This window comes from Grampus griseus, assembly GCF_964374135.1.
Source record: "Grampus griseus genome assembly, chromosome: 13".
In the NCBI taxonomy this organism is placed as follows: domain Eukaryota; kingdom Metazoa; phylum Chordata; class Mammalia; order Artiodactyla; family Delphinidae; genus Grampus; species Grampus griseus.
In genome coordinates, this window is record NC_139007.1 from 28,731,541 (window position 1) to 28,745,080 (window position 13,540).

Genomic DNA, 13,540 nt, shown 5'->3' on the forward strand with positions numbered 1-13,540 from the left:
ATGCCTGGCATGCTGTCACCTCAGGGCCTTTGCACAGCTGTTCCCTCTGCCTGCATTACTCTTCTCCTAGATAGTACATAACTTGCTCCCTTACCCCTTCCAGATCTTTGCTCAAATATTACTTTCTTAGGAAGTAAGACTTTAACCTTATTTTTAAAGAAGACTATATTTATGTAATACTTATGCAGCTATAAAATTGTAAAGACAAAAGCCACCATTTAGTTTTTTTAAACTTTTGGAGTCATAGGTCCAGTCAGCAAAAGCTTTTTCACCTCTGGGATTTATTCAGCTGTGACAAGGATACCTGGGTCCACAGGTACAGTTGTAAATACAGAACTGAGCAGTGATACCTGTTTCAACTTTCACAAGTAAAAGTGATTTTCATGAAGACTGAATAATATTTTTGTTATTATCCATACAGATCTTCTGTATAATAGCTGGTGTGAAGGTGGGGAGCAGAAGGACAGCTCAGAGACACTAGGGCACTGACTCTGTTTTCTTCTCACACTTGAGAATATGACATTGCTGATGCTGAAGTTGAGTTAAAAACTAGGAGAGTGATGGTTATACCAGTTCCCCAACATGGAACTTCTTAGATTCTTAGTGGATATGTACTGCTGGAAAGGAAACTTAAATGCTGAATCCAAAAGACTTGTGGCCCAGCAGGCACCTTGCTGTTTTCTTGGATCCAACTGGCCTAGTCTAACATATGCAGTATCACCTGAAGCCAACAGGGAATTAAGAGCCCAGGAAAACTGGACAGCTAGGTACTCATAAGTTTTAGAGTCCTTGGCTAATTAGTTGGGACTTAATGTGGTAGTGTTTGGTTGCTTCCCTTCAACTTCCCTTCAACTCCAAAAATACCAGAATCTGGTTCTGAAGAGGCACCTAAAGTGCTGCAATAGATTTTTCTTTTCTTAAGGCAGTTGTGACTTTAAAAACAATCTACAAACAAACATAGTTCCAAGGAACCATAGAAATAGACAAAAATTACCCACAGTTGAAAATGTGTTCAGTTTCTCACCTCAGTGATAATCATGTGTTGTCTGTGAGTAGATGTTGGCATTCTGCAACCTGTATCTGCTGATTAGTCATTTAGTTAATATCAGCCAAGAAGAGGCCTCATGAACTAGCTTTTAAATTTAGCCAGAAAAACATAGCATCATTAACGATGGGCTTGACATTCAGCAAAGCCAAATTAAGCAGTCAATCTGACATTTTATAGACAGTGTGTTAGGGAGCCTCACACCCGGTGGATGTTCGATAAGCATTAATTGCCTGGCTGACAATGAACAGCTACACATCTGTCTGTTATAGAAGCTGTAGTTGTTGAATAACTAGGAGAAGGCTGCTTTTAGATATACTGTGGGATAGGAGTATGTGTGTGGGGTTTTGTTTTGTTTTTTAAATGAAAATGGATTCATAATTTCCTTTTGAAACTGAACACGTTCATCATAAACAGTATTCCCTTTGTCAATTCAAGGCGAAGTACCAGTTAATAGTGGTAGTGATCAAATGTTATTTCCTTTTTAAATAGAAAACTGAGAGCCTCTAAACAATCTTTGTCACATCCTCTTTTAAAATGATTTGCATCAATGCCAGAGAAATCATTAACATTTCAGATTAGGTAACTATTAATTTCATTATTGTGCTGTTAGTGCACTGTGTTCATTATAGTGAATGGAGAATGGTGAACTCTGATCTGCATTTTATTCCTTTATTTAAACTGGTTCACTTCTACTGAATATAAATACTACGAAGCTAGATAAATTCTTGTAATAATAATAGCTAATTTTTTGTCATTTACTCTCTGCAGTCATTGTGCTAAGCTCTTTATATGTAGTTAAGTTTGTATTGAAAGATTTTTTTCGCTTTTTCTGCCATATTTTTTTATGCTTTTAAATTTTAAATTATGACTTTTGACTTTTAAATTATGACTTTCATGCTGCTTTATTTAAAATCACAATTTCACTAATGCTTATTTAATCACAGTAATACAGTCAACCTTAGCTTCCTCGGAAAGAACAAGAACACATGTTTGAAGGATAATGAAGCTGATGAAAATTTTAAACCTTTGGAGATTGAGTATTGAGCAAAGATGGATGTTTTATAAAAGAGGGACAAAGTGGCTAATCATGTGAATCTGATGAATCATTGTAAAAAATTATTGGAATATATAGATATGCCCTGCTTCTGTTTATCATTGTTATAAAAAACTGATTCAGGGCTTCCCTGGTGGCGCAGTGGTTGAGAGTCCACCTGCCGATGCAGGGGATGCGGATTCGTGCCCCGGTCCAGGAAGGTCCCACATTGCCGCGGAGTGGCTGGGCCCATGAGTCATGGCTGCTGAGCCTGCGCGTCCAGAGCCTGTGCTCCGCAACGGGAGAGGCCACAACAGTGAGAGGCCCGCGTACCGCAAAAAAAACAAAAAACAAAAAACAAAAAAACGGATTCAAAATGAGTTGTCCACTCTGGGATGATCCAGCTGCTTGCTGAATCAGTTGCTTTTAATTAGCTCATCTGATGTTGATTGGGTTTGGGGCTTGCATGCCTGGATTCCTGAAGGGTTGAATTACCAGTATTCTTCTCATTTAGAGAGATGTGACTCTAAAGTCATATGAGAGATTTTCATATCAAATCATTCATATCACTTTAAAAATTATATATCTATGCATATATACATTTTCATAGGATTAAAAGAAGTTCTTCATCTGTTTACTTTTTTTTTTTTTTTTTTTGCTGTACACGGGCCTCTCACTGCCGTGGCCTCTCCCGTCGCGGAGCACAGGCTCCGGACGCGCAGGCCCAGCGGCCATGGCCCACGGGCCCAGCCGCTCCGCGGCACGTGGGATCCTCCCAGACCGGGGCACGAACCCGTGTACCCTGCATCGGCAGGCGGACTCTCAACCACTGCGCCACCAGGGAAGCCCCATCTGTTTACTTTTGAAAGGTATTTCAGCTCTTGTGGATTATTCTTAAACTCTTTTTTTCCCCATTTTGTAAGATGTAGAGACTTTTCATGTAGCCTGCATGGACAAAGCATCAGGTGTGTTTGCAGAAGGGGTAAACATGAGCAATGGGATGACCTGAACACTTCATATTAAACTGTCCTGTTCTGCCTTGGATCAGGAAGGTTCAAGTGAAGTGGTTGCTTAGCAACTAATGGAGTTAGAGGAAACCATGTGTTAGCCGGGCCTCTTGCCCTCCTGTGTGTGAACGCCTAACAGGGGGCGAGTGGCTCCAATGTGTATTGCCTGACTCGCAGCTGTCAAACCAAAGTGATGGATAAAATGAAAGATTGAAAAGAGATGGCACAGCTGGACTGGGTGCCTGTGTTTATGTTAGCATGTTGAAGAAAAAGATATTAAGGGAGGACATTAAAAATGAAAGAGGAACTGTTGAAATTTGCGATTAAAATTTTAAGATATACAGCATAGTGATACAGTATTTTTGCAGATTATTCTCCATTATAGGTTACTACAAGATAATGGCTATAATTCCCAGTGCTATACAGTATAGTTGCTTATCTATTTTATATATAGCAGTTTGTATCTGTTAATCCCATACCCCTAATTTGTCTCTTTCCCCATCTCTCTCCCCTTTGGTAACCACCAGTTTGTTTTCTATATCTGAGTCTGTTTTACATATACATTCATTTGTATTATTTTTTAGATTCCACATATAAGTAATATCATACAGTATTTTTCTTTCTCTGACTGACTTATTTCACTAAGCATAATACTCTTTAGGTTCATCCGTGTTGCTACAAATGGCAGTATTTCATTCTTTTCAATGGCTGAGTAATATTGCATTGTATATATATACCACATCTTCTTAATCCAGTTGTCTGTTGACAGGCACTTGGGTTGCTTCCATGTCTTGACTATTGTACCTAGTGCTGCTGTGAACATTGGGGTGCATGTATCTTTTCGAATTAGTGTTTTCATTTTTTCCAGATATATATCCAGGAATGGAATTCCTGGAACATGTGGTAGTTCTATTTTTAGTTTTTTGAGGAAGCTCCATACTGTTTTCCATAGTGTCTGCACCAGTTTACATTCTCATCAACAGTGTACAAGGGTTCCCTTTTCTCCATATCCTCACCAACATTTGTTGTTTGTAGACTTTTTGTTGATAGCCATTCTGGTAGGTGGGAGGGGATAGCTCGTTGTTTTAATTTGCATCTGTATGGCTTCTTTGGAGAAATGTCTATTCATGTCTTCTGCCCAATTTTTGATTGGGTTGCCTTGACATTCTTTTTTTTAAAACTAATTAATTAATTTTATTTTATTTTTTTTGGCTGTGTTGGGTCTTCATTTCTGTGTGAGGGCTTTCTCTAGTTGCGGCGAGCGGGGGCCACTCTTCATCGTGGTGTGCGGGCCTCTCACTGTCGCGGCCTCTCTTGTTGCGGAGCACAGGCTCCAGACACGCAGGCTCAGCAGCTGTGGCTCATGGGCCTAGTTGCTCCGTGGCATGTGGGATCTTCCCAGACCGGGGCATGAACCCGTGTCCCCTGCATTGGCAGGCAGACTCTCAACCACTGCGCCACCAGGGAAGCCCAGCAAGTTCTTATTAGTTATCTATTTTATACATATTAGTGTATATATGTCAATCCCAATCTCCCAATTCATTCCACCAGCTCCCCCCCAGCTTTCCCTCCTTGGTGTCCATATACATCTGTGTCTCTCTTTCTTCCTTGCAAACCAGTTCATCTGTACCATTTTTCTAGATTCCACATATATGTGTTAATATACGATATTTGTTTTTCTCTTTCTGACTTACTTCACTCTGTAGAATCTATATCACATCTGCTTGGTCACTCCTTCACGCGGACCCCAAATTCTGCCTTAGGACAGTTGTCAAAATGCAGAAAATCCATGTTTGGTCTTAGTCATTGTGCCCTTAGTAGATTTTGAAAGGCAAGATAGTGCCACTGGCTGCCATATGAGGATAGACCAAAAGGTCTCTACATAGGAAAGATTCATCCAACAATAGCTTACCAAGTATATTCAATAAGGAAAAGGAAAAGTGCTATCCCTAAATATCTGAAAGATAGTTAAAGATAAAATAATGCATTTTTTTTTTTTTTTTTCGATATGCGGGCCTCTCACTGTTGTGGCCTCTCCCGTTGCGGAGCACAGGCTCCGGACGCGCAGGCCCAGCGGCCATGGCTCACGGGCCCAGCCACTCTGCGGCATGTGGAATCATCCCGGACCGGGGCACGAACCCGCATCCCCTGCATCGGCAGGCGGACTCTCAACCACTGCGCCACCAGGGAAGCCCCTGAATAATGGATTTCTTTACATGGGGGGTAGTGAAGTATTGAAATCCCATACCCATGGGATATAACTATAGACTAGAAAGTAAGGGAAGCACCAGAGGAATGAGGGATCTGAGAGGGTGACCCAACACTAAAGCCAGATGTGTGGGTGTCATTTTCCAGAGTACCTAACAGGTGATAAAGATAAATACCGTACGTGGATAACCTGATTTCATGCTGGGCAACAGTTTCTGGCCTTCATATGTCCTGTCCCTTTAGCTAAGAAAAGAACAACTTGATTTGTGTCCTTTTTCCATTCCATTCCATACTCCCCCAGAAGACCTAAGTAGTTTGAAATATGGCCACATCTAGGAGGAGGAGAATTCTAAGGAGAAATAGGAGAGGCCGTAATCATGCTGGTTTTGAAGGGCTCATTATCACTATGCAGTTAAATTTAAGAAGTAACTGTGCCAAGAGCGAAGCTGTGAAATACAGTTAGATTCTTTGAATAAACAGGCTACATATTTGAAGATGTTGGGGAAACCAAAATGTTTCACAGTTTTTAGCATATAAGGTAGATTTTTCTTTATATGGTTAAGGTGAGGGGAAACTGGTATTTCAGAAATATTAATTTTTATGCCTAATTATATTTATAGTAATATAACCTTACTGTTTTTATTTGTCATGACATTTTATTCTCTGAGAGTATTACTATATTGTTTGAGGGAGAATTAAAACAGCTATAAATGTATAGAGGAAAAATACCCTTCAGTCAAGCATCCCCACTCTTTCAGGCCATTAAGCACCTCAAATGGATTGGGTTGCTTTTGCATTTGTGAGATAAAAAAGGTAAATAGTCCAATTCAACTGTGGTCAGGACCCTTTTCTCTTTAATGTCAGGGAAATGGACTATTGTGGTTAATTGAACAGTCTCATTAACTGAGACTTACTACCTATTTTATATGTGAGGTATAACCAAAACGCAATAAAGGATAATCACCATTAACACTAAATTGAGCAAAATGTAATCTTTGTTAATTCAGAGGTTAGCTCATATCTCTGTAATGCCTCATGGCCATTGTAAACATCACTAATTATATAACATATAAAAGGCATAAGGGATCAGGCTGGATCTGCCACAATCATTGCAAGTTGCTCTTTTCAATAACTCCTAAAACATGTTTGTTTACTTTTACTTATCTCTCTCATAAAAGATAAGGGTTGAATGTGCCCCCAAACAATCCAGTTATTTCATCTGTGAAATCACTTGTGTTCCTAATCAAATGCGGATTCACAGTACATCTTGCCATATCCAGTGCAACTCCAAAGCTATGTGTAGTTTACCAGGTAAAAAAGATCATATTTCACCAACTTTAAGTGCTTCACAAAGTCTATCATCCGTCATTCTACTTACCTTGGAGGTTGTAGTAGAATTGCTATCGGTCAGTTTTGTGGCATAATATACCAACCTAAAATTGGTTGTAGCTCATCTTATGACTGCATGACAACTAATGTGACCCAAGGAAACTTAATTCATGTACTGTGATTTTAGGACTCAACTTGTGTCATTTCTGTATGAAGTACAGGAGGAGTGACGCTATAAATCCACAACTCTCTCTGTGGTAGGCACTTAAAGGGGATTGCGTCCTCACAAACTGGGTTTTCCATTAGAAAGATTTGTGGTGGTTGCAGTACATTATCAGCCGAAAGTAAGCTGTGATGACTGTAAATCTCAGCCTGGCCAAGGCTCTCCCAAAGACAAAACAGTGTGAACCAAGGAGTCTCTGCAGTGTTTTCCTATTTCTAAGCAGAACCCTCCCATGCTTTGGCAGAATGTTGTGGCTTAATAGAGGACATTGCCATATGTTCTTACTTTTTTCTAAATGTCTAGCTTTGAACTCATTTGGTAGATATTCTTTCTGCTTAACTTTCATTACTTTTTAATCCCAGTGTCTAAAGCACCTTATATCCAGAAAATTCTTTCTTATGTCGAATTATTTTTGTTTATGACAATGTACAACAGCTGGATTTGTACATTGCAGCTGAATTTTTAAAGAGTTTCTCAGTTCATTCATTCATTCATTCATTGACCTGTATTTATTGCATGCATGCAGTGCTAGTGTCTAGGGGCTCCATGGTGAAGAAGACAAATATGGTACTCACTTTCATGTATATTACAGTTTACCTTTTCAGTAAGTTTGATGCTAAAAGGTAGCACCCTTGGTCTTACCACCTTTTCTGCTACCAAAGGAGTCTCTGTCCTTCCCCATGGTCTCTAGCAGGTCTCCAGACATTGTTTCACAAGCTCAGGCAGCCTAGGCAGCTGGTGTTTTGCTGTGTCAAATGGCTGGGGTTCTTCCTCACTTTGGTGGTATCCAATGAGGCGTTTCCTAATTGAGGTACCTTCTAAGTTTATTAAACTTAAAAGACATTGACCTTGATTTAATAGCTCCCTTTTTATCTTTTAATTAACCAGTTTTTCTAATTTTTAAAAATTATATGTTAAATTTGTAACATTAAATTTCTAAGACTCTATGATATGATATCAGAATGGAAGTTAGGTGTTTTTAGAAATAGGGGTGATGGTTTCTCTGATGGTGTCAGTCCTTAAAGTAGGGTGTAGGAGTATGTGGTGAACGTGAAGTCCTGCAGCCAGACATAGGAATTTTGAGTGAAAATCGTCAATAGGAAAGTCTTAGAAAGGAATGGATTTGGTCAGAGGGTGGTGGCGGGGGGGGGGGCGTTTGTTTCTTAGCTCTCATTCCAATTGGGATCAAAGGGAGGCATGGGAGAGTAGGACAATCAGCCTGGATTATTAGAATAAGAATTTCTGTTTATTAAACACCTTCTATGTACCAGGTATTACTCTTGACATTAAGCATAATTGTATCTAAACCTCAAGACAACCCTGTGAGGTTGGTATGATCCCCATGTACAGGTAAAGGGCCTGAGGTTCAGAAAAGTTAACAAATTAGCCAAAGGTCACATGTTCAAGGTAAGTCGCCCACATGACAAAGTAGGTTATAGAACCAGGATTTGAATCATATGTGTCTTCCTGTACAACCCTGAACATTAAAAATAAAACAAAGTTTCAAAAGACCGGTGTTAGAAATACACAGGTAACACATGTTCATGGTAATGATCCAAGTAATACTATATGTAAATGGTCTCTTCCTATCCTCTACAGTTCATACTCTATAACATAACCACAGTGACCAATTTGGTGTTGCTTTGTTGCTTATACAAACATGTACAAATATGTATGTACATTATTTAAGGGGTTATATTCTTTCCCTAACTCTGCTAAGCCAGGTTTCAAGTTCAGTAGTTCACAAGTCTCTGGTTGAGGACAGATACCTGTTCTATGCCAGTTTTGCCATAGTTGCTTTTTAAAAAAAATTTTATTTTATATTGGACTTTAGTTGATTTACAATGTTGTGTTAGTTTCAGGTGTACAGCAAAGTGATTCAGTTATACATATATATATTCTTTTTCAAATTATTTTCGCATTTATATTATTACAGAATATTGAGCAGGGTTCCCTGTGTTGTACAGTAGGTCCTTGTTGGTTATCTGTTTTAAATATAGTAGTGTGTACATGTCAATCCCAAAAGACCCTTATGAAAGCAGATTCAAAAAACTCCCTTGGCCGCGTGTTCTCTTATTTAACCTTTGCTCTCAGGAACTTTTTCCACTTCATTAACCCAGATAATTTTTTTGCAGTTTGAATCATTTCTGTCCTCCTCTGTATATGGGTTGATGGAGAGCAGCTAGTTACCATATCAGGTGCAATTACAACTTGGAAGACCTGAAAAAAGAAATTAATGTGGGGAATATTAAAAATTGAAACACTCATATAATAAAAAATGGACACTGAAAACAGCTGAAGTTTCTTTCAGTTTCTTTTAAAAGCAGGTATACGAAATCTAGAATCAAATTTAGAATTAGACAGATTGAAAGTTTTTTATTGTGACCTGTGCTTTTTAATTTTGAAATTTCAGATCTTCTACAAATGCATAAGCAGAATCCACTTAACATTAAGTCAGTTTCCTATTAGCATTTTTTATCTATAGCATTTTTTATCTATACTTGATTTAAAAAACAAAACAAAGCAAAAACAAACAAAACTCAGAACCAATACTTCCGATATGTCAATCCTTTTAACCAGAGAATACATAAGAGAAACTTCATTCTATTTCATTGTTATCATCAAATATAAATTTTTCTAAGAGCTTGCCATGTATCAGGCACTGTATTTAGTACTTTATATGTACTATCATATAATCTTCCAAAAGTTCATGAAGTGGGTACAATCTTTAGCCCCATTTTTCAGATAAGAAAACTGAATCACAGAGAAGGTATGTGTTTTTCCTAGTCACTTGGCAGTGTTCAGACTCAGAATTGTTTGGTTACGTGTTTGCTTCTAATCACTGTACTTCAATAAACCAAGGATTATGTGACTTCGAGTCTAGTGTTCTTAACCTTAACTGCCAGTGGCATCAGTGGGAAGTCAGATCAACTCACTAACCAAGTTGTCAAATTTACCATATTGGCCATTCACCTTTAACAGCTTCTTAAGGAATGTTAGATTTCATTTATTCATGATAAAGGGAATTTTTGAATTAAATATATTCTGAATGTCTGCTATTTAATATAGCAAATATAATTGCATATGTTACATGTTACATACTCCCAGTGTCTTTAGGATACTTTGAATGTTATTTTTTAGTTTCTCAAATTATAAGCATTTAAAATATTCTTTACAAAATTTCTCAAATTGTGTATTTCTAACAGTTAAAAGGTTAACTAGAAGTTATCAAAGAGAATCTTATTCATTATGAAACTTACAACTCTACTGTGTGAGATAGAAATGAGGACCTCCAGAAAGAATAATGGACCATCAATTAAAACCACTTGTCCCATACATATTAATTTAAAATGTAAAGAATTTTGAGAATCAAAAATGAATTTATCAGAATAAAAAATTGCTAGAAGATGAATATTAATCCATTTGCAAAACAAAAAAATGACTTTTTAAAATTAAAAAGATTTGGTATGAACTTAAATACTGTCACATAGAACAGTGAGGGTTGGTTTGTTTGTTCGTTTTGATCTTTGTTTTACTTCTAAGAAGTTAGCCAAACTGCAAAATCGGAAGAGACAATCCCTTCAAGACTTCTCTTATTCCTGACACCAGTTGCAAGTTTGAGATTCCTGAAACTACTCTCATGTTCGGTAATGCTCTAGAAAGACTCACATTACTCACTGAAGGCTGTGTACTCACAGATGTGGCTTATTACAGGGAAAGGATGCAGATCATAATCAGCCAAGGGAAGAGACACAGAAGGCGGAGTCCAGGAGGGAACCACATATGGGGCTTCTGGCCCTCTTCCGCCTGTGGAGTCATTGCGTTACCCCCTCCTGACCACGCTCTGTGACAGGAAGCACAGAGGACTGCCAAGCAGGGAAGCTCACTCGTTTTTGGTGTCCAGAGTTTTTATTGGTGCTCAGTCACAGACTGCCTATGTGGCTGACCTTTCATCTCCAGCCTCTCTTGGAGGTCAGACTAATACCTTTAGTCTCTTGTCCCTCTATTTTTTTTTTTAAACATCTTTATTGGAGTACAATTGCTTTAAAATGGTGTGTTAGTTTCTGCTTTATAAAAAAGTGAATCAGTTTTACATATACATATGTCCCCATATCTCTTCCCTCTTGCGTCTCCCTCCCTCCCACCCTCCCTATCCCACCCCTCTAGGTGGTCACAAAGCACCGAGCTGATCTTCCTGTGCTATGTGGCTGCTTCCCACTAGGTCACAGCTGTTACGGTGTGGACCAAAGCTCCTGTCATAAATCATATCGTTAGACTGTCAGTGGCCAAAGCCCCTGACAGGGATGCTCCTATCAGGCAGGATATTCCAAAGGCCTAGATTACCTTCCAGAAACCAAAGGCAAAGGCCAGACCTCCCTTTGGGTAAGGTTAATTCTTCACTACATAGATGTACACTTTTCTAAATAGTGTATTTCATAATGAGTGACCCAAAATTGAATATTATCTCTATTACCTGTTAAGTCAAACTTGTTAAAGGTGTACAGATTAGTGTGGTTTCTTTATTTTGGGGGGGGGGAGCCCATTCATTTGTTTAACTTGGTAAGTTTTCATTTTTTAAATTTTATTTCATTTTATTTTATTTATTTATTTTTGGCCACACTGCATGGCTTGCAGGATCTTAGTTCCCTGACCAGGGATTTAACCCGTAACCTCAGCAGTGAAAACGTGGAGTCCTAACCACTGGACCACCAGGAAATTCCTGCATTTTTTAAATTTCAAAGTTTTCATTTGACAAACTGATTTTCAGTAAGTTGGCCATTTTGAGAATTGGTTTGGAGGCAAATTGAGTTTCACTGAATAACTTAGACAGTGGTTCTCAAATTCAGGTAAGCATCAGAGTGTCTCGGATGGCCCATTACAACCCAGATTGCTGGGTCCCACTCTGAATTTCTGATTGTGTAGGTCTGGGCTGGAGCTCCATAAATCTGTACTCTAAGGAGTTCCCAGGAGATGCTGATGTTGCTGACCCAGGGGCCACACTTTGAGAACCACTGGAATAGAGGGTGTGATCTATGGCAGATGAGAAGGATGAGATGCGTCCTTGAGGTGAGGCAGAAAAAAGGGCAGAGAAGTCAGGAGGCAAGGCACTACTTTCCATGTCTTATGGCAAGAATGTTCGGGAATGCTACCCATATCAAGTTAGCTGTGGGACGCCAGGATCGAGAGAATGAGTTCAGGGAGAGAGCCTCAACACAAGTCACCCCAGAGAACAGCTGTGGGATTCAGCGCCGCTCTGTGTATGATGTGTGCAGAGCCATCTGTGTGTTACTGTTAACTATTTGGACAGCAAAGTGATTTGCAGGGGCTTGTGTGAAGGAAGTTTTGCAGAAGCATTTCAAAAACCAAAATCAGTCTTTAACTTGTAAAACTTTTTTCTTTCCTAGTTTCTCTAGGACTTTGTCTTGTTCTCTTGCTTTTTAAGTCCCGTAACTGTCTTCCTTTCTCTCCCACCTCAGGCCATGTTCAGTCTTTGTATGGTGGAAAGTGGTGCCGACGAGGTGAATTTACACGGTGTGACCAGCCTCGGCTTAAAGCAAGCTCTGGAATTTGCATACACAGGACAGGTATGGTACCATACGTCACCTGAGAGGCATAACATTTTAACTGCACCTAAACAGAGGAGATTATTCATGTTATTTTTCTTGTTACTCACTTTGAGGTTAAAAAACGTTTTACATCTACTTAAGGTTACAACTAAAATAATGGAAAGGTAAGTAAAATAATTTGATCTTAAATATTTTAATCTTAGCTCAGTTGCTTGCTGGTGTAATTTTAAAATATCCTGAAGAATTATTATGTGGGAAAGAGTTTGGAAGATAACTTGAATTCTCATTGTCATCACTGCAGCTCAGTGACTCAATCATGGCTTTACTGGCTTAAAAACAAGAACACTCCCCGCCCCCCCCCCCCAAAAAAAACCATCTAAACCTGTAAAGAGCTCCATCTAGCATCTTGACACCCTGTCCTCGACATACATTTCAGGATCAGGGACTCAAGTAATAGATTAGAATGTGATGGTTTGAAAGCCAAAGTTGCTCATCATTAAAATTGTTATAGGATTTATAGGAATCTTCAGAGAACATTCGTTTTCTTTCTTTTTTTAAATGAAAGAATAATAGTGACAACTAGTAGAATACAAAAGCCATGTCAGTGTATGACTATCATAGCAAATCAAAACAAAACTTCATAAAGACAATATAAATCCAAATCTGAAGCTTCACGGTTCGTATCTAATCTCATGTTAGTGCAACAATTATTAGAATACACAAAACCCTTCCTTTTAGAATTACTTTTTCACTGAAATATGATTGACATGTAACATTCTATTAGTTTTAGGTACAACACAGTGATTTGAAATATGTATATATTGCAAAATGATTGCTATAATAAGTTAACATCCATCACCACATATAGTTACAAATTTTCTGTGTCATGAGGACTTTTAAAATCTACTGTCTTAGTGCCTTTCAAAAATACAATACAGTATTGTTAACTATAGTTGCCACGCTATACATTACATTCCCAGGACTTATTTATCTTATAACCGAAAGTTTGTACCTTTCAGTTATAATATAAATAACTTCACCCATCACCCATTTTGCCCACCCTCCTCACCCGCTGTTTTCATTTGAGAACTACTCAACTACATCAAACCAGATACCGACTAGAGG

The 13,540-nt window shown here is 38.6% G+C and overlaps 1 protein-coding gene across 1 annotated transcript in view; it reads left to right on the forward strand.

The window, feature by feature from the left end:
• KLHL32 (kelch like family member 32) overlaps positions 1 to 13,540 on the forward strand; it is a gene marked incomplete at its 3' end in the record, with an annotated part of 186,161 nt that overhangs the window by 41,402 nt on the left and 131,219 nt on the right. Inside the window, exon 3 of the mRNA XM_082669375.1 lies at positions 12,326 to 12,433. Within this exon, the coding sequence (XP_082525501.1) occupies positions 12,326 to 12,433 (108 nt within the window). The remainder of the gene's footprint in view (positions 1 to 12,325; positions 12,434 to 13,540) is intronic.